Source organism: Elaeis guineensis, chromosome 5 (genome assembly GCF_000442705.2).
Source record: "Elaeis guineensis isolate ETL-2024a chromosome 5, EG11, whole genome shotgun sequence".
NCBI classification, from domain to species: Eukaryota; Viridiplantae; Streptophyta; class Magnoliopsida; order Arecales; family Arecaceae; genus Elaeis; species Elaeis guineensis.
In genome coordinates this window covers 2,710,139-2,734,693 of record NC_025997.2, presented here as the reverse complement: position 1 = coordinate 2,734,693, position 24,555 = coordinate 2,710,139, and the positions used below count along the sequence as shown (strand labels likewise).

Sequence of the window (24,555 nt, the reverse complement as noted above, 5' to 3'; positions counted from 1 at the left end):
ATCATAAATATTTTAGGAATCGAAGAGTGGGAAATGAATCTCCAAACCCATTCACAGAACATGGGTAGCAAGAACAGACCCAAAAAGACGTAGCAATTATGGTTCTCACCAATCTTTCGCAAATATAACAGCATAGGGGGTGGATAAAGATCACATTCCTGAAAAACTATATGGCTGCTCATTGTCTAATCCCATTTTTTCTCTATCCCATCAAGAAAATGGATTACTTTTAGTTCTTTAAAGTAGTAATCATTAACATGAATGCCAACATTTCGCAACTAGATGAGATTCAGTTCCACAAACCGAGAAAAGAAAGAAACAGAGGAAAGAACGAGCATTCCAAGAAAAAAGAACTAATGATCAACATTCGCAAGATTATGGGTCAAGAAACAATAGAGAAGATGGTCGAAACTACCTGTTGGGATTTTGTGAATCAGATAAAGCAAACAGTAAATAATTACGACGACTTTTTTACAGAGCACGGATAGCAAGAACAGATCAAATATAGACTCAGGCCAGTGGACATCAGGGTCCCTCGGACAAAAGCCAACTTTGCAGCACGAATCAAACGAATACGAAACAATTTAAGCATTTAGGAACAGAGGAATGATCAAGATTGTCATAAAAATAGATCAACAAACAATATCTCATGATTAACTAACCCTATTGAGCGCTGGATATGAAGATCTAGTGAATCCGTGAACAAGAACGAAGATAGCAGATTTAGAAACACGAAAAGAGTCCCCAATATCTGTTCGATCAGAGGTCGCACCTGGAAGGAAGGAAGGAAGGAAGGCATGAACGAAAGAGGTGGTCTCAAGAATGGAATTGGGACAGCAAGCGGTTGGCAGCCGGGCGAAAGAGTGGAAGCCCGCCGGAATGGACGGCCTTCAAAAAACCACAGGGTGTCACGGAAACACCTGGATTTGAGGAGTGTCTTTCTTTGGTCCCTTCGACGAGTGACTGAAGGCTTTCCTGGGCCCGAACGGCACCTGGGCACCTCAAGATTCGCACGAGCTTCAATGACCGTTTAAAAGGACGGGCGTCTTCACAAGGACTCAAACCGTTATTAGAATACCGTGAGGCCTCATATAACGGGTTGGGTTTGCATTTTTGGCGCGAAAACAAAAAACGTTCTTCTTTCACTGGTCACCACCTCGACGTGATCGCGCTCCACACAGCCCTTAAAACGTATTGAATTCCTTCATTTATTATTATTTTTTAAAAAAATAGGGGAAGCAGACGCTTTTTTCTATTGATTAGGGAAGCAGAAGCTTTTCTTTTCTTTCTTTTTTTTTTTTTTGGTAGGAGGGAAGCAGAAGCTTTATTAAGCATGCTGGCTACAATGGAAAACGAAGGATAATGTATAAAGACCATTCACACCACACTTAACTGCAAGAAAAATGATAGCCATCCCTGTAAGGCAAAATAAGATACTAGTCGAATAGAAAGCGAAACCAGCATACAAATAGAAGACCGCAGCTACAGAGTACAGAATATGATAAACATCCCTAAGAGCTGGTTGATTTAAAACGGAGCTAAAACACAATCCTGAAAGCAATAAGAGGAAAAACTTATAGGATAAGTAAATGCCCGGACTTGAGCAAAATCAACAAGCATCCAACTTCAGAGTTGTAACTCCTGCTGCAAGTTATGTATCAGGCTGCATAGATCTCAAAGTGACGGATCTGATCTAATGGTGGATTCGTGATAAGGATGGTGAATCTTTCTTTGGCGCCAAAGATATGGAGAATATGAAAAAGATGAACAATCTGTTTCCACAACCACCTAAAAAATTTTTACCATCTCATCATTCCAAGGACTCTACATTTGTTTGATTGAGATAGAATCCATATCATTCGATGAACCATCTGCAGCGCATATGCAGAAAATTACTTTCACGTCAAGATCCTGCATTAACGGAGGCCAACTTTTTCTTGAACTTATAATTAAAAAAAAAAAAGAAAAAAGGAAAACTACACTCATGACAATTGACGTGGTGGACTGCCTTTAATAGTTAAATAAAAGGAGATAAAAGTCATTTACCTATTTTTTATCCCTTTTGAAACAAATATTCATTTGAGTGCCCGGATCAAAGCACTTTTTCAGAAAGGTAAGATAGTTTTTTTCTGAAAAATAGGTTTTACGTTCTAAATCTCTTTATCCCACATAATCCAAGTTATTCTGAAATAGAAAAAATAATAGAACTACGTTAATTCATTTACTTTGGCAATATTATTCCGCTTCTAACTGCAGCCAAAAAAAATAACTTTTTCACGGAGGTTGACAGCCAAAAAAATATATTATGACATAAAGGAAGGTAGAAGCATCACATATTTAGAACCACAGAACACTATCACACCATCAAGCTTCCTCTCACGATAATCACAGATTCTCAAAGAAAGAAGTTCCTTGTCATACTTAATTATGGTTATTGCATACTTTGATACCTCGAATCTGCTTCACTTGACACAAAAAACCCATCGAGACTTCCCGTGACGAGTGAAACATACAAAGGTTTACTATAATATCATGATCAGTAATGGATATTTTGGGCCATGTCATTGTTCATAGCCTTTTTCTGGTTACGATTGTTACATAGCTCTGAAGGCGTTCGCCAGCAATTTGCCAAAGAATTCGCATCCTTGGACAAAACCATAAAGAGAGAACTTTTTTGAAAAAAGAACTATTCTAAAAGAAATCTAAGTCCATAGATTAACTATTTACCCTTTTTTCAGTACAACAAAATCTTAATTGCACTCCATTTTTTGAATTTGTTATATTCTAGGTCCAAGTAATGACAAATATTGCTGCCATCTTCTATCAGTTCAATACACTTATAAGAAATTACCTACCCGCCATCTCCATATAAAGAGGAGACTGGGAAAAGAGAGACTTTAATGCCCTATTGCTTTATGCCAAACCGCAACCGCTCTAGATTTAAAGCCGGTCATGCATTCCATGTTAGAAGCTCTACCTGCAAAGATGTTGCATGGGAAGAACACGGGGCAGGCAACTCCCCATGGCAACCTTCCTCATCCGTTCATTCCGAGTCTCGGACACCATCCAGCTCCAAAGCATTAATATCAGCACCGAAGACCTTGAATGAACTCAGCTGTGGGTGTTGCCGGCACCTCTCCCGGTTAGAACGCCCAGGCATCAGTCCTGAGCTCTACGTTCCAGCATATTGTAATGAAATTTGAAGACTTCTTGATGGAGAGATGCAGCAAGCATCAGAAGAGACTTGACCTTGAGAAAGAGGTAGGAGATGGCCCATAATTTTGTCTTGGGTTTCCTTCTTTCTGAGATAGCACAAACAACAAGCTATTCAACAAGTAGTTGTGTCAGAATCAAAGTGCATGGCTTCCTTACAAGGTATCTCGGCTTGTTAACCACAGGTGGCCGACTTACAAACGGTACTTGAGCAGGAACAGAGACTGAATCAGATTTTGAGATGTGCATTGCAGTGGCCACCTGTTTGTGGTTCATGTCTTTCTCCGTCGCTTCCTTTTCAGGTACCTGTTCAAGATCTCTGAGCACAAACCAAGATAAGAACTTTTTTTTTTTTAGCAAAAACAATTCAGGAACTATTGATTTCAATTATTGTAACACCTTCTATTGACTGAAAAAAAATATTGGATTAACTTACAGGCAACATTAAATCAGTTTCTATGTTTGCCTTTTGGAGTCCATTACTATGTTTTCTCACCACTAGGTTTTCACCATTTCCATGTAACATAGATGGGTAGTCAGAATTAAAACTTTTGGCCAGGAACTTTATTTTCTTTTTCATGAAATCGTATTTGCAGCAAAAATTTATTCTCATAACAACTATTCAAAAATAATCATGCATCAGGTCGCGATTTTTGTCATGATAAAACACTACAACATAACTATGGCAGTAAAACGGTCATATTTATACCACCATTTTGACATGGCGACTGCTGCCATTAGCATGACTGTACATCTGCATTTTGTAAACAATCTAAATAGCTGTTGTACAAGGTTGTTGCCTGCAACAGCTCGGGCACAGTTTACTCTAGATAATGCAATCCCAATAGTCAAAAATAAGACATATTGATCCGTTATATAGGACAAAAACCTGTACTGTAAGAATATCCTTGAATTGCTGCAGGTACGGGTACTTGTTGCAGAATTAGCAATGGTAGAAGAGGAGATAATCTACCTAGAAAGAAAAGTGGAAGACCTGAAATTGTGTCTACATCTAGAGCGGAATCAAAAGAAAGAATGGAACTTTCAGCAACAGCAGCAGCAGTGGCAAAGACAACAGAGGCACTTTCTATGCGGGTTAGGCGGCCAGAAAGGAATCCAAGAGGTCGAACAGTCAACATGTTTGCCAGATATGGAAATAAGTCAAAGTCCTGTGGAATTAGTCTCGGATATTAGAAGCATGTCCTGCACAAAGACAATTGGTAAGATAGCAACTTAACTACTCAAGGAACTTCAATAAATTTGCTACAACCTAGTTAACCTGATCATTCAATGAATTTTTATTTGGATTACGGAATCAGCTAACAGGATCCCACACTATACAAGGGGTATGGAAAGATGTGCTCTTTCCTCCTGACCAGAAAAGTCTTATGTTTGCATTTGAATTTGAACAGATGTGGAAGCTGAGAGACTAATAAGATGCAATGGACCAAACCACAACTTGAGCTTTCTCGATACAGAAACTAGGAATGAATCACCAAACAAACTCTCAGAAGAACTAATCAAAATTTTGATCAGCATATTCCATAAACTGAACCAGACATCAACTCAGCTCAATTGGGAATTGACCGCTGTTCCAAAGCTTAATATCTCTTGCATGAGCTCAAGAAGCTTTGTTTCCAAATCTTCATCCAACTGTAAGACACCTATGCACTCTTTAAAGGACACAGCAAATATGTTAGATCCTTATGGTGTATTGCCAGATGCTAATGGAACAGCGCGGGACATCAGATTGTACAAGAAATTTATACACTTCACACAAAGTTCATTTGATATGAGCCGTATCAGCTTGTGCCTCTCAGCCATTGGAAGACTGAGGTAAGTCTCGAATGCCGAGGCAAGTTACATACAATATTTACATATTGCAAGGGCTGACACCAAATAACTTAAAAGATGTCCTGAAAATATAAAATGGTTAAGTGACTGATCCCATTACAGCTTGAAGAAGGTACCAATATTGAAAAACTTCTCATGCATACATTCCTGCAATATTGCTAACTAATGCATGTGCAATCGGTGCACCATTTAAATGCATATATTCTTTTATTTTAGACACAACTTTTAATTGGCGCTATCTAGGGAATCAACAATGTCTATAGAAAGCAAATGGACATGCACCAGGCCTGAAAATATTTTGAAGGCAACATTCAAGATGGCCAACCTTGTACCCTGATGGATGCATCATTATCTTTGCAGTCATACTTTCCAAAAAAATCTAGAGAATTAGATGCAACATATTGTCCATTAAATGTCCTGATCAATTCTTTTTCACAGCTAGAATCAGTTCCCTACATAGCCTTATTGACCCTGACAACATCTGATTTGTTTCAGGGTCCTGATGCATAAGCTTTGCAATGCGAAACTAAGTTCTCTGACTTACAAGCAGAAGCTAGCTTTCTGGATCAACATCTACAATGCCTGCATAATGCATGTATGTAAGAAGCCTCTCAATGCCACAAATAAAAACTTAGTACAGAAAATTCACTTGAAAAAATTCACAATGATTTCAGGCATTTCTACAGCATGGTCTGCCACCCTCTCCAGATAAACTGCTTGCACTACTGAACAAGGTAAAAATTTATTTTGTGGTGCACCGTATGTATACTAAATTGATCATTGTATTTCGTGATCCTAGGGACTTGATTTGAAACATCTAGGAAAATTCACACAGATATTTACAAAGCATGCTTACCAGCGAAAAATTAGATCTAAACATGAAAATGTTAATGCATATGTATCTCCACCATGCCAGAAGTATCTTTGACTGTTTATTCTGACATAAGGTCATGCCAGGGCAAAAGATACATCTTTAAATTGCTCTTTGTTGCGAACAAGTCATTTATCTATAGCTGCATTAGTCTGAAGGCATTATTTTATTGAAACTGGGACATCCAGTTGGCAATTTGCAATTACTTTGGAACTGCATTGAACCACATAAATCCAGTTACCTATAGATGTTCCTCGCCCTTTTCCCATAAAGGTCTCATTTATTTTACCTCATCTAGATTGATAAAACCAAATCTCAAAGGAATTTTGCTACTTGTTCCTTGGCTAAATAGCTGGGTCAAAGAAGAGCAGAAATGGGAAAAAACATAAGACAACTATTGGAAGAAACAAAGAGTGGAATCCACAGCTAAAGTGGTAAACTTTAATATAAGTTCACTCTTAACTCAGAGAACTGCATGGCAGACCCAAAACAGAGGTATATTAACACGCAAAGAATAAAGCTTCTTAGTTCTACAAGACTTCCACATCAATAAGAAGGCCTTTGGACTTCTAAATAAAAACCGATTTATCATCTTTTACCAAATAAAGGGTTAGATGCTGTGTATGACTTGTATGGCCCCACTAGATGCATTTAATATAGCACAGTGATTTGACTTTTGGTCAAAAAGTTAAAACTAGGATATGTTCAGACTAAGGCATATCTAGAATCTTTCTTTCAATTTTGGAAGATTTTGATCAGATTTTTAAGTTAAACAGGCGTCTCTATTTAGTTCAATAAGTGATCCAATTACCACTGGCTTGTCTGTGATTTTTCCTCTCTCTAGAGAAACAAGCACACCTTAAAGGTTGTCATTGGAGTTCAAGTTGAACTGTAGTTTATCCAAACGAATGTTGTGACACGCTGATATTTGAAGCATCTCATCATTGTTTCAGCTATTCTCTAGAATCCTAATTTGAACAGAAATAGTTTTAAGATGCATCTGTGAATGCTTGGACTAAGAGGTCGTAGATTTGTTTTGATTACATTTAACAGTGGTTTAGATGTCTTCATATATAATGGGCTCCATGGGAACTGAATCTTGTAATCAGAACACTTGTTGTCCCTACTTGCCCCTCTGTCAACACCCATAAGGTCTTGATAATGGGCTCCAGTGCCTATCCCTACTTGCCCCTCTGTCAACACCTATAAGGTTTTGATAACATTTAGACACAAACAAATATATGTAAATTTGGAATTAAGAGTAGATGAAGATGTCAAGCTAGAAGTTGTTGCTGCTACCACAAATATTTTTGAAAGAGTATAACATGTAGTGATTCCATGTATAAGTAATGTTTGATAATGCAGTCTTTTTGAATAATATTGTGGCATTTTATTTCGTATATGAAGTACCCGTCCTCATAGGGAAGGAAGAAGAAAAAAAGAATGTAATAAATGAAGGAAAGAAGACAATGAAGAAAGAAAGGAAAGAAGGAAGAATAGAAGAAGAAGAAAGACGAAAGGAAGGGAGAAGAGAAGGAAGGAAGGGAGGAAGGAAGGAAAGAAGGAAAAGGGGAAAGAAAGAATAAGGAAAATGGGGGAAAAGGGTAAAGAGGCCCGAGCTGCCTCAAATTGGTTCGAGTCAGTTGGACAAATATGGGTCACAAAAGCTTAGCTAGCTTTTCAAGAAAATTACAAGACAAAACATACAAGAAAGAAAAGATGGTAAAGTAGAGCAAAAAAACAAATTAGGAGTTCACTGAAAACGTCATTATCATCATACAGTGGTCATTTTTGAAGAACATCATGACAACCATCAACAATCTAAACTGACAAGGATCCCATATAGGCCAACTTGTTAAAATCCGAATATTTCCTAAACATAACTTGAACCATAAAGCACTAATCAAGCAAAAAATACAACAAAGTTCTACATTTAGACATCAAAATTACATCACATGCATGCATGCACGAGCAAGCATGCATACCCATGCATATTCGTGTATATAGTTATCCATGAAAGAATGCAATTTGCCAATCAATTATATAGCGTTCACAGATTACGTGGAATTAAATCTGCATAACTTACTTTCATGATATGATATTACTTTCTATATGCATTCTTGTGTATCATATTATAATTATACAATACTTACCTTAGACCCAATTTACTCAAGTGGAACCATGCCATGTTCATGGCTATGCATTTTTGTCATGCATTGATCCACCATAACAACATTAATGTGAGACTTTATAATCAACTCAGAAGCACCCTATTTCCTGAACAGTTTTTTGGATGTTTGATATTTGATCAGCTATCAAGGGCTTTTAGTGAAAATTTACGACAAGTGGCATGACTTTAATATTTATCTGATCCAGCAAGTTTCTATGCTTAAGATCCAATCTAATAAAATGATTTGGGAATTGACTTACATCAATCAAAAATTCCATATCCTTCTTTTATTTCTAGAATTAGGATGTCTAATAGTACACTAAGGAACTAAATTGTGATTTAGGCTGCAGTGAATGTTGGTGGTATCGTACTAAATGCTCTAGCTATTGAACATTTCATTCTCAGGCACTCTCCAGACACCAAAAGTGTAAGTGAATCATGTAGAGGCCAATGTGTTAATTTTTGATATTTATCATGCGCTAATCCTCCACATTCAATAACTCTTCCTTATAAATAAATTGCTTTGTCAATCTATAAGGGAGTCATGGATGAGAAAGAAGCACTTCTGCGACATGCTTATGGCCTCGGGTACCCAGAACCAAATGTCACGTTTGCACTTTGCAGAGGTACCATGTCTTCACCAGCAGTAAGTAGATCTCTCATATGCTATCCAGATCCATCTCAAATTATTGTCTACATATTTATTTAATTGGCTTTTCTCAAATGTACTAAACTGCCAGCACATATAATGCCTTTATGTGGAAACTAAAATATTTTGCTGGACATTCAGAATTTTAAATTACAGGATTTCTGGTTTATTTTGAAAGTCAAAGTGTAGTTTAGTAATTCTGTTAGATCTTGCAGTCCTTTCAAGTGGTATTTTGTTGTTCATCATGTTCTGATTGTTTGTACAGCAAAATGCTCTCTCTAAAAGCTTGAGAATTCACTGCAGATTTGATTATGTTTTATCATACATAAGAAAGGGTTTCTCACTTCCAATTTGAATGAAAAATGTGAAAAAAAAAAAAGGAAAAAGAAAAAACTAAGCCACCAAAGTCCCAATCACTTCCTCAAGGCAGTTGGGCTACAAGTTTTCTTAGTTAAGTTCTACAGGTGTCGGACATACTAAATTTCTATCCAATTACATGGTGAATGCTTGCAGTTGAGAGTCTACACTGCAGAGAATGTGGTGAATGAACTGGAAAGAGCAAAAGTAGAGTATCTGGAGGCATCAGTGAATATTACCAGCAAGAAGAAAATAATCTTGCCCAGACTTCTGTTCTGGCACATGCGAGATTTTGCAGATGATGTTGAATCTCTCCTAGAGTGGATCTACAGCCAACTGCCAAGGTCCAGACCACTAAAGAGAATGATAAAGGAATGCTTTAATGGAGACACCAAGTTACCTGTAATAAAAATGGTGGAAATCGAGCCTTATGAAGCAGAATTCCATTATTTGCTGCCTTTTTAAGAATCTTTTTTTTTATAATCTCATGTTGTTGTTTAGTATTTGATGTGCAATCTCATATCATTGTTTGAAAAGCTAGAATATGGAACACGAATTTGACACAATTCAGACATTTGTCCTCAACAAAATAGCATTGTACAAGAAGCCCTTTTCATTCAAAAGTAAACAGATGCTGTACAAAGGAAGAACAGCATCTGAAAATGCCCATAATAATCTGAGGAATGATAATTTTTTCTAGTAATTTTTGGAGAAGATACATAATTTTAAAGTAAAATTCACACTATTAATCTTTAATTGACTGCATGGAGGGTGTATGATTGCATTTCAGAAAACTAGCCTAACAAAATCTACCTGTTAGTACTGCAAGAATTGGCTCCTTTATCTGAGTAAAGCAGTATCCTACGGGCAATACAAAGTTGAATCATGAAATGACAAACCATCTGAATTGCAGCAAGATTCCAACTATAAGACTTGATCAAAATACCCTCGAAGTTAAAAGGTAATTCTTGAAGGCCAACCAAATTATTAGTAATTCTTTAACATTTACAAGCCAAGGCTGATATCCCTCTCATAAATAAAGTGTTTTCATGACCACGGTAGCTAAATACAGCACCCTGCACCTTTTAACACACAACTAGTTGGATCCTTGAATCACAAAAGGAAAAAGATTGGAACGTTCAGAGTAGAATTGCAACTGCTCTATTTAACAAATCAAGGCCAAATACGGTATCTTTACAATTGATTTTCACAGTAATGTTTAACAGTTCAGAAAGTGTACCTTTAGAAGTAAATAGAAATCAGACATGGTTTCGAGCTGTTTAATTGCTGAGCACTAATGATGCTAGACTCCATGAGACTAAAAAAATTTATCACTGTGCATCTCTTTGATGTGGTCCTTGAAGATACATCTGTTGCAAATGATTTCAGTGTTGTGTTACATGTAAAGTTTATACCTATATCCTCATTCTTTATGCATTAAAATTTCAGAAATACTCAGTAATGTAAATAAAAGCTCGGATTATACTTGTTAGGGTAAACCGACCGACCCCCGACTTTGGTCACCACGACTCCGACTGTGCATCGGCTGATCATGCGGTTCCGACTCTTCATCGACCAACTTAGCGAACCGCACCGACTTACTATCGGCTGACCGACTAATGTCTGCTGACCAACTAATGATTCGACTACTACCGATCAACAGTGAACGACTTAGACCGTCGGCATAATAGAACTACTAGCCAACGGTCACTCATAGATTCTACCAACATATAGTCGGTTCTACCGATATATGGCCGGTTAATCTGTTCAACATACCATAACTGTCACAAACGATTATCAACTACGTGTCATGGCTATTAAGGAGAATTAACATCCCACTAATTCCATATTTATAGCCCGATAATTTAGCGTCATAAAAAGCAGGACTGCGTGCTCGATGGTTACACCAGAATCATATATAAAAAGAGGGTGAGCAGTACGGGTAAGCCATCTCAGGATCAGAACTCTGCTACTTTTTACATTTAAAAACTACTATTCACCAACTTCCTTCTCTGACTTAGAAGCATCGGAGGGTCCCCGTCGGACACCAATCCGATCTGTGTGGATGTTGTCTTGCAGGTGCTCGTTCCCGACAACAGGCGATGGGGAGTTGGCCGCAATAGATTGGCATGCCAGGTAGGGGGGATCATATTCACCATAATGAAAATCAGAGCCCAACACTCGACCGCAATCGGATCGACGAGGCACTCTTCCCGTCGGGAAGAGATTTTTCCCCCTCCTCCAGTAGCAGAGCTTAGTTCTTCACGTTCCGTGATCACCACGGACGTTCAGATCGCTGCACTTGTGCAGCAAATGAATGTTCTCACGGAGGCAATCAAAAGCTTCCAACAACAGCAAACCCAGCAGCAGCCATCGACGGAGCAACCAGTGATACAGTCGGTGCCGTCCAGGCACAGCCGCCGTCATCCGCAGTGATCACCTTCTTCTTCTCCGGAGCGACCGTCTTGGCTCTCCTGCTGAGATGAACAGTAGTATTCTTGGCACTCTCACCGTGCCACCCATCACTCGCGGCGTTTCCTCTCTCCTTCCCATCTTGACTGCATTAGAAAGGAGAACTGCAGACACCTTCTGCTTCTCCTTCAAACTCGTCGGGGGGTTCTACCCTCGGAGTTTCCCAGCAATGGCGGTTCAACGACTACGAACGTAAGTTTCAGAAAATCAACCGCCGACTCGTCTAGCTTCAGGTGGAAGGTCGGAAGTCCTCCAACGACTACGACTTTCACACCGCCCAACCTCTCTCTCGGCACATCTTAAATAAGCCGATCCCATCTCGGTTCAAGATGTCGCAAGTGGAGCCATATAACAGCTCCACCGACCCAATCGACTACCTTGAGAGCTACAAGGCTCTCATGATAATTCAGAGGGCAACCGATGTCCTCTTGTGCATCGGCTTCCCGACGACTCTTCGGAAAGCTGCTCGAGCCCGGTACTCCGGACTTCAGTCGGAAAGTATATACTCCTTCGGACAGCTCGAACACTCTTTCGTGGCTCACTTCAGCACCAGTCGAAGGCCACCACGAACCTCCAACAGTCTCTTCTCGATCAAACAAGGAGAGACTGAGATACTTCGAGATTTTGTGGCCCGTTTTAATGCGGTCACGCTTGAGGTCAAAAACCTCAATGAAGATATGGCCATATCAGTCATGAAAAAAGGTCTGAAGGGATCTCGATTCACATATTCTTTGGACAAAATTCTTCTCCGGACTTATGCTGAACTTCTGGAGCGTGCATACAAGTATATGCGTGCAGACGAAGGAGCTTCTGACCGACGTCAGATAGATGGCAAAGATCAGAAGAAGAAGAAATAGAAGAAGAGAGGAGCTCCGGCCAAATCAAGTCGGCCGCCATCCAATAAACGAGCTTCGCCCCAACGACGGAGTCCAAGGCCGAATTACGGCAGGTATGACTCCTACACTCCTCTTTCTGTTCTCCGTGCGCAGATCCTTATAAAGATCGAAGGAGCAGAATACCTACGACACCCTCCACCGATGAAAGCGTCGTCAAAGAACTGCGATCGGAGGAAGTATTATCGGTTCCATCGTGATCATGGTCACGATACCAAACAATGCATCCAACTCAGGGACGAGATAGAAGCCCTGATTCAATGAGGCTATCTCGAAAAATACCGGAGAGATCTGCCAACTCAATCTCCTGTCGATCGATGATCTCAGCTGATTGAAGAAGTTGTAAATAATCAGCCGACTGTAAGGGTAATCAACATGATCTCCGGACGACTGGACTAGGGGGCAACTTCCGAAGAAGAGTTGGTGAAACATCGATGACTCAACAATGTAATAACTTTTTCGGAAGATGTTCGAAAAATTCAGACTCCCCATGATGATGCTGTTGTTGTCTCGGCAACAATAACAAATTATGATGTAAAAAGAATTCTTGTAGATAATGGAAGTTCAATTGATGTTCTGTTTTATTCGACTTTCTTTCGAATGCGACTACCGACTGACCAACTCAGGAGAGTCTCGACGCCATTAGTCGGCTTCACAGGAGATGCTGTCACAGTGGAAGGAGAAATCTCCCTCCCCTTACTCACTGGAATCGAAGCACAACAGAGCACCGTCTTCATAATGTTCATGGTAGTTCGAGTACCTTCGGCTTATAACGTCATATTTGGACGATCTGGACTCAACGCTATGAAAGTAGTGGTTTCGACATATCATTTATTAGTCCGATTTCCAATAAGAAATGGAGTCAGAGAGATACGTGGAGATCAGCAACTTGCCCGACGCTGTTTCCTTGTCTCCACCCAAAATAATAAGCCTGAAGACTCTCTGTCTGTCGATAAATTAGACCAAAGAGAAAATCAAGAAAGAGATCAACTAGCTGAACAACTGATTTCTATCCCATTGAAAGAAGATCTCGAGAAAATAGTTCAAATTGGATTGCAACTGCCCAACTCAGAGCGGTAACAATTAATAAAATTACTCAGAGCCAATACCGATATTTTTGCTTGATCGGCCACCGACATGCCCAGGATTCCTTCAGAAGTAATAACTCACCGACTTAACATCAACCCGAACGTTAAGCCAATGAGACAAAAGAAGCGACCTTTTGCCCCTGAAAGACAAAAGATCATTGATGAAAAAGTCGACAAGCTCCTCGCAGCAAACTTCATCAGAGAAGCTACATATCTCGATTGGCTCGCCAATGTGGTAATGGTGAGAAAAACTAATAGAAAATGAAGAATCTACATCGACTATACGAATTTGAATGAAGCTTGTCCGAAAGACAGCTTCCCATTGCCGAATATTGATCAACTGGTTGATGCGACTTTAGGTCATCAACTTCTGAGTTTCATGGATGCTTTCGCTGGGTATAATCAAATTCGGATGTCACCAGAAGATGAGGAGCACACAGCTTTGGTAACGGATAAAGACATATTCTGCCACAAAGTAATGCCTTTCGGTTTGAAAAACACCGGAGCTACTTATCAACGGCTCATCAATAAGATCTTCAATGCCCAGATTGGATGAAATATGGAGGTGTACGTGGACGACATGCTAGTGAAAAGTCTCCAAACTTCAGATCATATTTAAGACCTGAAAGAAGCTTTTGGCACACTTCGACAACATCAGATAAAGTTAAACCCGACTTAGTGTGCATTTGGGGTGACCTCCAGAAAATTCTTCGGATTTTTTATTTCACAGCGAAGAATTGAGGCTAATCCTGAAAAGATAAAGGCCATCATCAACATTAAGCATCCGAGTTCAAAGAAAGAGATACAGCAACTCAACGGAAGGATCGCCGCACTCAGCCGATTCATTTCTAGGTCGGCCGAGAGATGCTTGTCATTTTTCAAAATTTTGCGGCAGACAAAGGACTTCTTATGGTCGGATGAATGCTGACAGTCCTTCGAAGACTTGAAAAAATACTTGGCTTCTCCACCTTTGCTTACAAAATCGAAAGTCGGAGAGACATTGTATCTCTACTTGACGACTTCAACAGAAGCGGTTAGTTCGATGCTCGTCCAGGAGGATGAAAACCGAATCCATCGATCGATCTACTACATCAGTAAAATACTTCACAATATCGAAATCCGATACTCAAGAACGGAAAAAATGATCTACGCTCTAATCATATCGGTACAACGACTTTGTCCGTACTTCCAAGCACATCCAATTGTGGTCTTGACAGATCAGCCATTGAAGGCGATCTTACATCGACCTGATACGTCATGTCGGATGGCGAAGTGGGCAGTAAAGCTTGACGAGTTTGACATACAATATCGCCCACGATCGTCTATGAAGGCACAAGTTCTGACTGACTTCATCGTAGAATGTACAATATCCGATAATAAGCCAGAAGACATAGATGATAATACAATAAAGCAGATTACGACTCTCGAACCCGACCTAAGGTCGATCTGGATGCTGCACATCGATGGAGCATCTAATGCACAAGGAGTGGAGCCGGCCTTATACTTACAAATTTTGAAGGAGTAGTCACTGAATACGCCCTTCGGTTGAATACGCCCTTCGGTTCAATTTTAAAGCCTCAAATAATCAAGCCGAATATGAAGCACTCTTAGCCGACTTGAAGATAGCCAAAGAACTTGAGATCGATAGTTTGAAGGTCTTCATTGACTCACAACTGATTGCTGGACAGGTCAAAGGTGAATTTGAAGCCCGAGACTCCACTATGATGAAGTACTTTCAGAAGGTGAAAGATATTACAGTGAGCTTGAAATATTTCGAGATCTTTCACATTCTCAGAACCGAAAATGCGCGGGCTGATATACTTTCACAATTGGCTACTACCGCTTTCAACTTGCTGGATCGGACATTCGTTGAATACCTCGAACAGTCGAGTAACGACAAAGTCGAAAGAATATTGCAGCTCACTATCGAACCAAGCTGGATGGATTCGATCGTCCAATACTTGTTCGATGAGATTCTTCCTACAGATCTTTCAGAAGCCAAACGACTCCGATGGACGGCCTCTCAATATGTAATAATGAATGGTCATCTCTACAAAAGGTCGTTCTCACTTTCCTTGCTAAAGTGTTTGGGACCTACAGATGCCGATTATACACTTAGAGAAGTACACGAAGGGATTTGTGAAAATCACTAAGGGGCAAATCTCTAGCTTATAAAGTCCTGCGATAAGGATACTATTGGTCCACCATGAAAAAAGATGCAGCTGAACTTATCCGGAGGTGTGAACCATGTCAAAGGTATGCAAATATACAACATCAACCGGCTAATCAGTTGACATCGATTGTAGCACCATGGCCCTTCGTACAACGAAAAATCGACATACTTGATCCTTTTCTCTCAGCATCGAGTCAGAAAAAATTTATAGTGATTGCTATTGACTACTTCACCAAATGGATAGAAGCCAAACCACTGGCCCAAATCACTGAAAACAAAATGGAAGACTTCATTCAGAAATCCATCATTTACAGATTCGATTTACTACACACCATCATCACCGACAATGGTCGATAATTTGACAATCAAAATTTCAGAGAGTCCTGTGCGAAATTTCATATCACACACAAACTCACGTCAGTCGGCCATCCACAGTCAATGAAGAGGTGGAGGTAACCAACCAAACAATCTTACACGGGCTCAAGATTTGACTGAATGAAGCCAAAGATCTCTAGGTGGAAGAATTATATCCGATCTTATGGGCATACCGAACAACTCTCCGCATACCGACTGAAGAATCTTTTTTTAATTTGGCTTATGCAACAGAGGCAATGATCTCTCTCGAGATCGGACTGCCATCAACAAGGGTAGAACAATACAGTAAGCCGAGTAATTTCGAATATCGGAGAGCCGACTTAGATCTCCTTCCAGAACTCCGACAGCAAACTCAAGTTCGGATGGCTGCATATCGGCAAAGAATAGCCCGATATTATAATGCAAGAGTCAAGCCGAAGGTCTTCCGATCAAGAGATTTGATCTTAAGAAAAGCAAAAATCTCAAAACCTTTAGATCAAAAAAAATTATCCTCAAATTGGGAAGGACCTTACAGAATATTCGAAACTCTTAGACCGGACGCATATCGACTAGAAATCCTTGAAGGGTCGGCAATTCTCCGACCATGGAATGCCGACAATCTGAAGATGTATCATCCATAAAATTGTTGATATATACATTATTTGGAATACAATACAGAAATTCCAGAATCACCAATCTTGGTCAGGTTCTATCAGCGATCGACTATATGTCGGATTTCATTGTAAAAGCCAAACTATCGACTGTACTTTGACATAAAGTTTATTTCAGCTTTTACTGTAAAAGCCAAAGAATCAACTGCTTCGGTGTTGACTATATTTCGATTCTCTTGCAAAAACCGACATACTGACTGTAATCTCAAACCGACATCAAATATACAGGCTTTTACCGCAAAAGCCATAGTGCCGATTATATCTCAATTTTCAATATCGGCTTTCCACTATAAAAGCTGACTACAGTCGAAAGACTAATATGCCAACTTAGTCATAACTAAGCGGAATGAAATATCAAAACGATCAAGGTCGGATTGGAATTATACTGACATGGCTACGGCCAGTCGAAGGATATTCAACTTACCACCGATTATTAAACAATCTGATATACAAACCCAACCAAATATCGGGTACAGGATATTCGACTTACCATCGTTATCATAACTTTTATTAAATACGTCAAAGACTAAGCGACTAACGGAATTCTACAAGTTCTACCAAATGATCGGATCACCGATTAATGTTCGGTGGCTACTTTATATTGCAGACATTGCAGACTTAATATTCCAGACAAACAATTCAAACTTAGAAGAAAATGCTTTCATTCATTGTCAAAAAGAAGTTACAAAATTAGACCGAAGTCCGATTACAGATATCTGGTTACACAAAAAAGAAAGCAAAATATACCGACTAAACTTCGTCGTCATTCCTATTCCTTTGCTCTGGTGTAGTGTCGGCGAGTTGAACAACTTCAGACGCGGTCGATGTTTCATCTTGAGTCAGCGCGGCTTCTTCAGCAATCCCATCTTCCGATCTTGGAGGGACGATGCTGCTCAAGTCGAAATTTGGATATAATTTTTCAACCGCATCTCGACCGTCTTTATACCCGATGTAGTACGAGGCGAAGCCACCTTCGAGAATCTCTTCTTTGAATTCTTCCAAAATCTGAAAATCCTCGATTGCCCGACTCAATGCCTCTCTTGCCGTCTCTGCTTCCACCTTCGCCAAATCAGCATCAGCTCGAGCAGAGGATGACTCTTCTTCGGCCAGTGCCAATCTTTTCAGGCTGGTCCGATGACGTCCACGTTCGGCTTCAAGTACTTCGATACATCCGTCTCGCTCCCATCGAAGCCGATGGATAGAGTGCTTTTTGCTCTTGACCTACAACTCAAGAGCCGAAATAGCCTCGCGAGCTGACTTAAGTTCAGCCCTCGAAGATGTTAAGTCGTCAGTTAATCGGAAAATCTTCTCTTGAAGCTTGGCTTCCTGCTCCGCTGTCGACTTAAATTGTTCGAGTGCGGCCGCTTTCTCAGCATCGACAGCTGCCACCTTATTCATCCACGACCTATGAAAATCACCGACCTTCGCGTAGCCGATTTCCAGATCGAACATGTCATGGATCAACTGCAGACAGAAGATAAGTCGGTTAAAAAAAAAAGAAAAAAAAAAGAAACTTATCCCAATTATCATCGGGTAAAAGGACGAAAATATCTTGGCCACCGTCCGTTTCTTCCGGTGCTCCCAATCAACTAGAAGAAAAGCGGCTTGGCACGGTTGCTTGGCCAATGTCGGATTAGCCAGGGCCGATCCATCATCAGGTACTTGAAGGTCGAAGTGAACCATCTGGCCCTCCGACGCTGCATCTTCCGCCAAAGTCACCGAAGCTTTCTCCCGGTCCCTTATCGGCGGCCCCATGTTCGAAAGTGAAGGGAAGCTTGAACTCGACTGCGTCCCAACTGAAGGAGCAACTGGCGCAGTCGCAGATTGTTTGGATTCTCCTGCCTCAACCCGAACCTCCTCAGTTGATGGAACTACTGATGGTGCTTCGGCAGTTTTCCTTGCTGCCCTTTCTTCGAACTATGCAGCAGGGAGCACTGTCGGAGCCGACAGTGCCAGGACCGACTCAATAACCGATGCAGACGGAGCATCGGATTCCTCAGTCCGCGTTGAAGCGACGACTGGAGCTGGTGCCGCTTGAACTTGCGCCAAAGGTTGATGCCTCTTCGACGATCGAGAAGGTCCAGCCTCAGACGTTGTCCTCTTCCTGGCAGCGTGCTAACGAATGTTGACGTTCGACACTCGCATTCATGGCTGCATGGCTACAATTACAACAGAAGTCAATACAACTCAACAAGTAAAAGAAAAGTGAAGTCCGAAATAACCGACCGACTACACTATACCAAGACAGACGATCGAATAAGACTGACATCATAAAGAGCCTGTTCGATCACAAGCTCCTTCTGTGCCGGGACCGCCACGTCTTTCAGTCAATGGAAGTCCTCCCGATCGCCAACCTCTACTCGACTGTTGTCGTTAGGACCGGATCGTGGATTGCCCCAACGAAAAAGAAAATCTCAAGGAAGGATAGAAGAAGCGAAGAAGAATTGATTCTTCCATCCATGAATGAACAATGGAAGATTGATAATAAAGAAAAGGCCTTTTCGGGGATTGAAGAACTACCACCCTCGGGCCTTCGAATGAGGTCGGAGGATGAAGAAAGCTCGAAAAAGAGAAGGACGAGGTGCAGTCGGTAGCAACCGACACAACAAAACAAAATTAATTATCAGCCAGACCGAGTTCGGTGCTAGCTGAGCCGGACTGAGTCCGTAGTAATCCAAAATATTCTGGACAAATTTCTGAATCGAAAATCGAAGACCCATCTGAAGATCTTCGACATAAAAGGCCGCCTGGCCCGAAGGAGGGGTATTCATCCGACCATCGGTTTCAGAGGCAAAAAGCGAAAACTGCTCCGAGATACAATACTGTTCTCGGAGCCGCTCGACATTCGACTCCGAAAGTGAAAAAATCTCCACCTCCAGATCCAACTAGGATTCGTCAGTTGGATTCCCGACCGACTGTCCCGAGAAGGAGAAGTCCTAGCCATAAGAGACAAGACTCTAAAGAAGGCGGAGATTCTAAAGAAAAAGGGACTCAAGACAAGAACTTGACCTGAAAAAGATGGGAATGACAACCTCAGATGCTGGGGCGACCGTCCGGTAGAGTTTCAGCACCAAGAAAGATAAAATGAAAAGTAGAGTTTGGTTGAGAGCAACCCTATATATATAGGATCCCTCAACGATCGAGATGAAAGCGATCGAATCGAAGATTTACCAGATGATGACACGTGGCAACATCTGGATTGACCATTGATCTGACGGTTCGACGCATCTGCCCAGATTGAGCCACGTCACCTTAATCAGTGTGAGCAGATCCGATCCAATAACATTCGGATACGTGGCATAAATCTATTTGTCAGAATCATATCATCCGACACGAAATTGACTTTCCGAAATGACGTCTGACACTGACAACCGATACCGAATTGATCGGTAAGTGCGATAGTTTAAATATGACCGTACCTGCCAAAACGACAAAGCAGCCGATCGCCCATATCTCGGAGAAAACGACATCAAAATCGAGGTTCGATGTGACAGAAATAACTCTCTTTGTCCAATGTGACGAATCATGTGACAATATACACGTCGGTTCACCTTGGACTTGAGAGTGGGAGGCAACTGTTGGGGTAAACCGACCGATCCCCGACTTTGGTCACCACGACTCCGACTGTGCATCGGCTAATCATGTGGTTTTGACTCTTCATCGACAAACTGAGCGAATCACACCGACTTATTGTCGGCTGACCGACTAATGATTCGACTACTACCGATCGACAGCGAATGACTTAGACCGTCGGCATAACAAAACTACTAGCCGACGGTCGCTCACAGATTCTATCAATATATAGTCAGTTCTACCGATATATAGCTGGCTAATCTGCTCAACATACCATAACTGTCACAAACGGTTATCAACTATGTGTCACGGCTATTAAAGAGAATTAACGCCCCACTAATTCCATATTTATGACCCGATAATTTAGTGCCATAAAAAGCGGGACCGCGTGCTCGATGGTTACATCAGAATCATCTATAAAAAGAGGATAAGTGAGCAGTACGAATAAACCATCTCGGAGTCAGAACTCTGCTACTTTCTACATTCAAAAACTACCGTTCACCAACTTCCTTCTCTGACTTAAACATCGGAGGGTCTCCGCCGGACACCAATCCGATCTGTGTAGACGCTGTCTTGCAGGTGCTCATTTCCGGCAACAGGCGATGGGGAGTTGGCCGCAACAATACTCATGAATATTCACTCATCAGCTGCTCCCATGTAACAAAAACCATTTTTGAATACTAAAGAAGATTAATCATGACAACACCATCATATTCAAGAAATTACGAGATGCTAAACCACCGCTAATAGCTTGGAATTCAGAGATTGGGGAGGGACAAATATTAGTCTAGAATTTGATCAAGTGATAAGTTGTGACCATGATACAAACTAAAACAGGAGTTAAACATAACATTATAATATCTAAGGAGCAATTCAAGAGGAAGAATTAGGAACCAGTGATACCTGGACACGGTAAATTTAAGAAATTCTGCAGTGTCACCCCTCGACTGGACACGACATGACATGTGGGTCTTACATATCCTCCTCATTAGACAAGCTGCGTCTCCCATCACGTGTCCCACTCCCACAGACCCAGAACCAAATGATCAGATCGAACATTCCAAGCAGAAGCCCTGCTTCATCCTCTTTCTATCACCTTGCACTCTCTTTGTTACTACCAAACAAAGGAACCATGCCCAATGCTCCACAAGATATGAAGCAACAGGGAGGGCAGCAGGGGTGGCAATAAAACCAGTCTACTGATTGAACAGGGCAAAAATACATCTATGGGAATGATGGAAGAAAAATCACTGAAATATCAAGATTCATAGTCTTACAATGCCTAAGGAGAAAAATCCACCATCTATTATATCCAATATCTAAGAATATCAATTCAGACCAGCCAGCTAAAGATTTGTTCTCCCAATCATCCAAGTATTGTAGTTACCAAGCTATGTGAGGCTCCGTCTCAATCACTAATAGATTATCTATCCCTTTTTTTTGACTCTTGAATTGCATTTTGTGGTTTTTTTCATACACTGCCAACCATGACAGGGGCAAAGTGCAAGAAGAAACACACAACGAATAGCCAAGAAAAATATTAAGACAATACTTTTCTGGTTCTAATCAACTAAAGCCCGGGAAAATAACGAACGGTGGACTCTTTTACCATCGATCTAATAAGCCAGTTCCACACATAATTCCTGTTCATGCTTATTTAAAAAGAACATTAAAACCATTCATAAATCATAACACAAGAAAACAAGCACAGGTAAAAATCAGCTGGAACAGATAAAGGTAAATTCACATCAAGCGTCCAAGGTTCAAACTCGAAGCAATATATGAAGATCATAGTCTTTGGCATGATGTAGTAGGTAGAGGGTTATAAAAATCATACTTTTCAGCATAATGAAGCAGGTAGAGTAATACGAGTTTCTTGACTTCCAGCGACTGCGACGCTACATTCTTCACGACCTGAAGGCCCATAAGAAAAGAAAGAAAGAAACGAGATCAGATAGCTGTGGGTATGCGAATCAATCGAAAAGGGAAAGAGATCCAACAACGCTCCAAGAAGAGCTCAAATCCTGCCGCATGAGCGGAAACCTGGGGGAAGAAGTGGGAGACGACGACGTCCAAGACGATGAGGGCAAGGAGGCGCTTCAGGGCCTCGGACTTCTCGGAGTCGAACCGGCTACCGAGGAGAAGGGCGATATTAACGTCGACAGGACCATCGTAGAGGTGGGCACCGGTGCCGATCCAGAGCACCAGCGATGACGCCTTGCCCTGGCTCTCGCTGTCGCGCCGATTTGGGAGAACAATACCGCCCAAGGGTTAGGACCTCACCGCGCCCGACCGGCCTCTCGGTCTCCGGCGAGGTGGATGAAGAGAGAGATCGTGTTCTTGGAGATCGTCGCCGGGTCACTCCTTTTATAGACTCTCGCCGGCCGGGTCCACTCCAAGGGGACCAACTAATGTGACATCTGGTGCGACGTGAGGTAAGGATCACGGACTGTGGTTGCATCTTCCGTGTGAAAAAATGATGCACCTTTTTCGCGCGCCTCTACCATTGGATTGAGCAACGTTAATTCGAGATCTGTGCATACGGATGACTGAAAAAATAAGAATGCTTTACGAGCTGTGTAGATCTCCGTCCAACGGTTCACATCACAAGAGAAGCCTAATCATTCTTTTTTGTGAAAGATACAACCCGAACCTAAGGGTTGGGCCTACTCTTTCGAGGTAAAAAATTTATTTTAAAAATTATATTTTTTTAGATAAATATTTTTTAAATAATATTTAAATAAAAAAATAATTTATTTATATTCTTTTATGTATTGAAAAATGATTGAGAATTCGTTATTCATGTTATTTTGTATTACTATTTTTCTGAATAAGTTATTATGATTTATCTATATTTTTTATAATATTTTTTATTATATAAATATTATTATATATTATCTTATTATATTAATATCTTATATTATTATAATATAATATATATTATATAATATTATTATATATAATAATATAGTATATCATATTAATATATACTATTATATATAAAAAATATTATATTATTATTATGATATTATATAAATATGTATAATGTAATATAATATAATATAATATAATATTAATATATAGTATATTATATTATTATAATATAATATAATTATAATATATTATATAAATATTATATTTTATTATTATATATTATATCATTATAATATATTATCATATATTATCATATATTATAATATAATATTATATTGTTATATTATTAATTATCATATTATAGTATAAAATATTAATATTTTATTTTATTTTATTTTATTATTATTATTATTATAATATATATTATATTATATTATATAATATTAACATTTAATATATTATATTATTATATTATTATATATTATTATATTACTATAATATATTATAGTATATTATAATATATAATACTATATTATTATATTATTATTATAGTATTATATTATATATAATACTATAATAATAATATAATAATATAGTATTTTATATAATAATATAGTATAATATATTATAAATGTTAATATATAATCTATTATATTACCATATATTATTATATTATTATAATATATTATAGAATATTATAATATAGTATATTATATTAATATATAATATTATATATAATAATATATTATATTATTATAGTATTATATTATATATTATATTATATTATTATATAGTTAAGGGCATATTAAGAATTAATTAAAAGGGTTACTTTTTCGATTGATGGAATAAGGATTTAGCCATCTCCTAGGTAGGTAAGATTTTTCTTTATTTTATAGATAAATGCTATCCATGAAAAAATAATTTATCCATCTGGTAGATAATTTTATTTAAATACTATTAATTTTAAAAAAATTATAAAAATAATGTTCTTTTCAAAATATTTATCAAAATACTGCTCAAAACATAATCGTCCTACTACCATTCATGCTATATGGAAGGTGGAGTCAGCAACTAGTAAGTCGTCTTAAAATAAAACGGCTTTATAAATTATCCTATCATAGAGCAACTTTGTGTTTTTTCCACCCACAAGTTTCCACGATCCAACTAGCACAGATTTTTTCCATCTACAAAATCGCTCTATCATAAAATGACTTTATAAATCGCTCTACGATGGGACGACTTATAGAGTCGTTCTACTTTAAAACGATTTACTAGTTGCTGACTCTATTTTTTTTATGGTGTAAATTATGGTGAGTCAGCATATAAAGTCATCTTAGGACGAT

General features: G+C 39.4%; 2 protein-coding genes across 13 annotated transcripts; one reads left to right on the top strand and one right to left on the bottom strand.

Annotated features, from left to right (window-relative positions):
* Nucleotides 1-2,572: 2,572 nt before the first annotated feature.
* Nucleotides 2,573-22,710, bottom strand: LOC140857878 (uncharacterized). Of its 12 annotated transcripts, none has more exons than XM_073257134.1 (5): nt 22,382-22,710; nt 22,176-22,252; nt 4,140-4,416; nt 3,412-3,519; nt 2,573-3,324 (listed from the first exon to the last, which is right to left on the bottom strand). In XM_073257134.1, the coding sequence occupies exons 3-5, from the start codon at nt 4,350-4,352 to the stop codon at nt 3,160-3,162; spliced, it is 486 nt and encodes a 161-aa protein (XP_073113235.1). In that variant the 5' UTR covers nt 4,353-4,416; nt 22,176-22,252; nt 22,382-22,710; the 3' UTR covers nt 2,573-3,159. The 12 variants fall into 12 exon arrangements, 1 of the variants encoding a protein (XP_073113235.1); XR_012141303.1 differs by having other exon boundaries at nt 2,578-3,302; nt 3,412-3,532; nt 4,187-4,416; nt 22,382-22,709; XR_012141302.1 differs by lacking the exon at nt 4,140-4,416 and adding an exon at nt 9,354-9,514 and having other exon boundaries at nt 2,581-3,324; nt 3,412-3,532; nt 22,382-22,705.
* LOC105044548 (uncharacterized) lies at nt 4,269-10,014 on the top strand. Its single transcript, XM_010922481.3, has 7 exons — nt 4,269-4,433; nt 4,626-5,049; nt 5,563-5,662; nt 5,742-5,801; nt 8,452-8,535; nt 8,647-8,754; nt 9,271-10,014. Exons 1-7 carry the CDS (start codon nt 4,364-4,366, stop codon nt 9,577-9,579), a joined length of 1,155 nt encoding a protein of 384 aa, XP_010920783.2. The 5' UTR covers nt 4,269-4,363; the 3' UTR covers nt 9,580-10,014.
* Nucleotides 22,711-24,555: the final 1,845 nt, after the last annotated feature.

Excerpts from the sequence above, each read along its gene's own strand:
- LOC140857878 (XM_073257134.1), bottom strand. The coding sequence starts at position 4,352 with ATGTTGACTGTTCGACCTCTTGGATTCCTTTCTGGCCGCCTAACCCGC. Across the intron at positions 3,520-4,139 it reads TAATTCTGCAACAAGTACCC|GTACCTGAAAAGGAAGCGAC; the intron begins GTACCTGCAGCA and ends GATCTTGAACAG. Across the intron at positions 3,325-3,411 it reads TTCCTGCTCAAGTACCGTTT|CTTGTTGTTTGTGCTATCTC; the intron begins GTAAGTCGGCCA and ends CTTGTTGAATAG.
- LOC105044548 (XM_010922481.3), top strand. The coding sequence starts at position 4,364 with ATGGAAATAAGTCAAAGTCCTGTGGAATTAGTCTCGGATATTAGAAGC. Across the intron at positions 5,663-5,741 it reads ACAATGCCTGCATAATGCAT|GCATTTCTACAGCATGGTCT; the intron begins GTATGTAAGAAG and ends CAATGATTTCAG. Across the intron at positions 8,755-9,270 it reads GTACCATGTCTTCACCAGCA|TTGAGAGTCTACACTGCAGA; the intron begins GTAAGTAGATCT and ends GAATGCTTGCAG.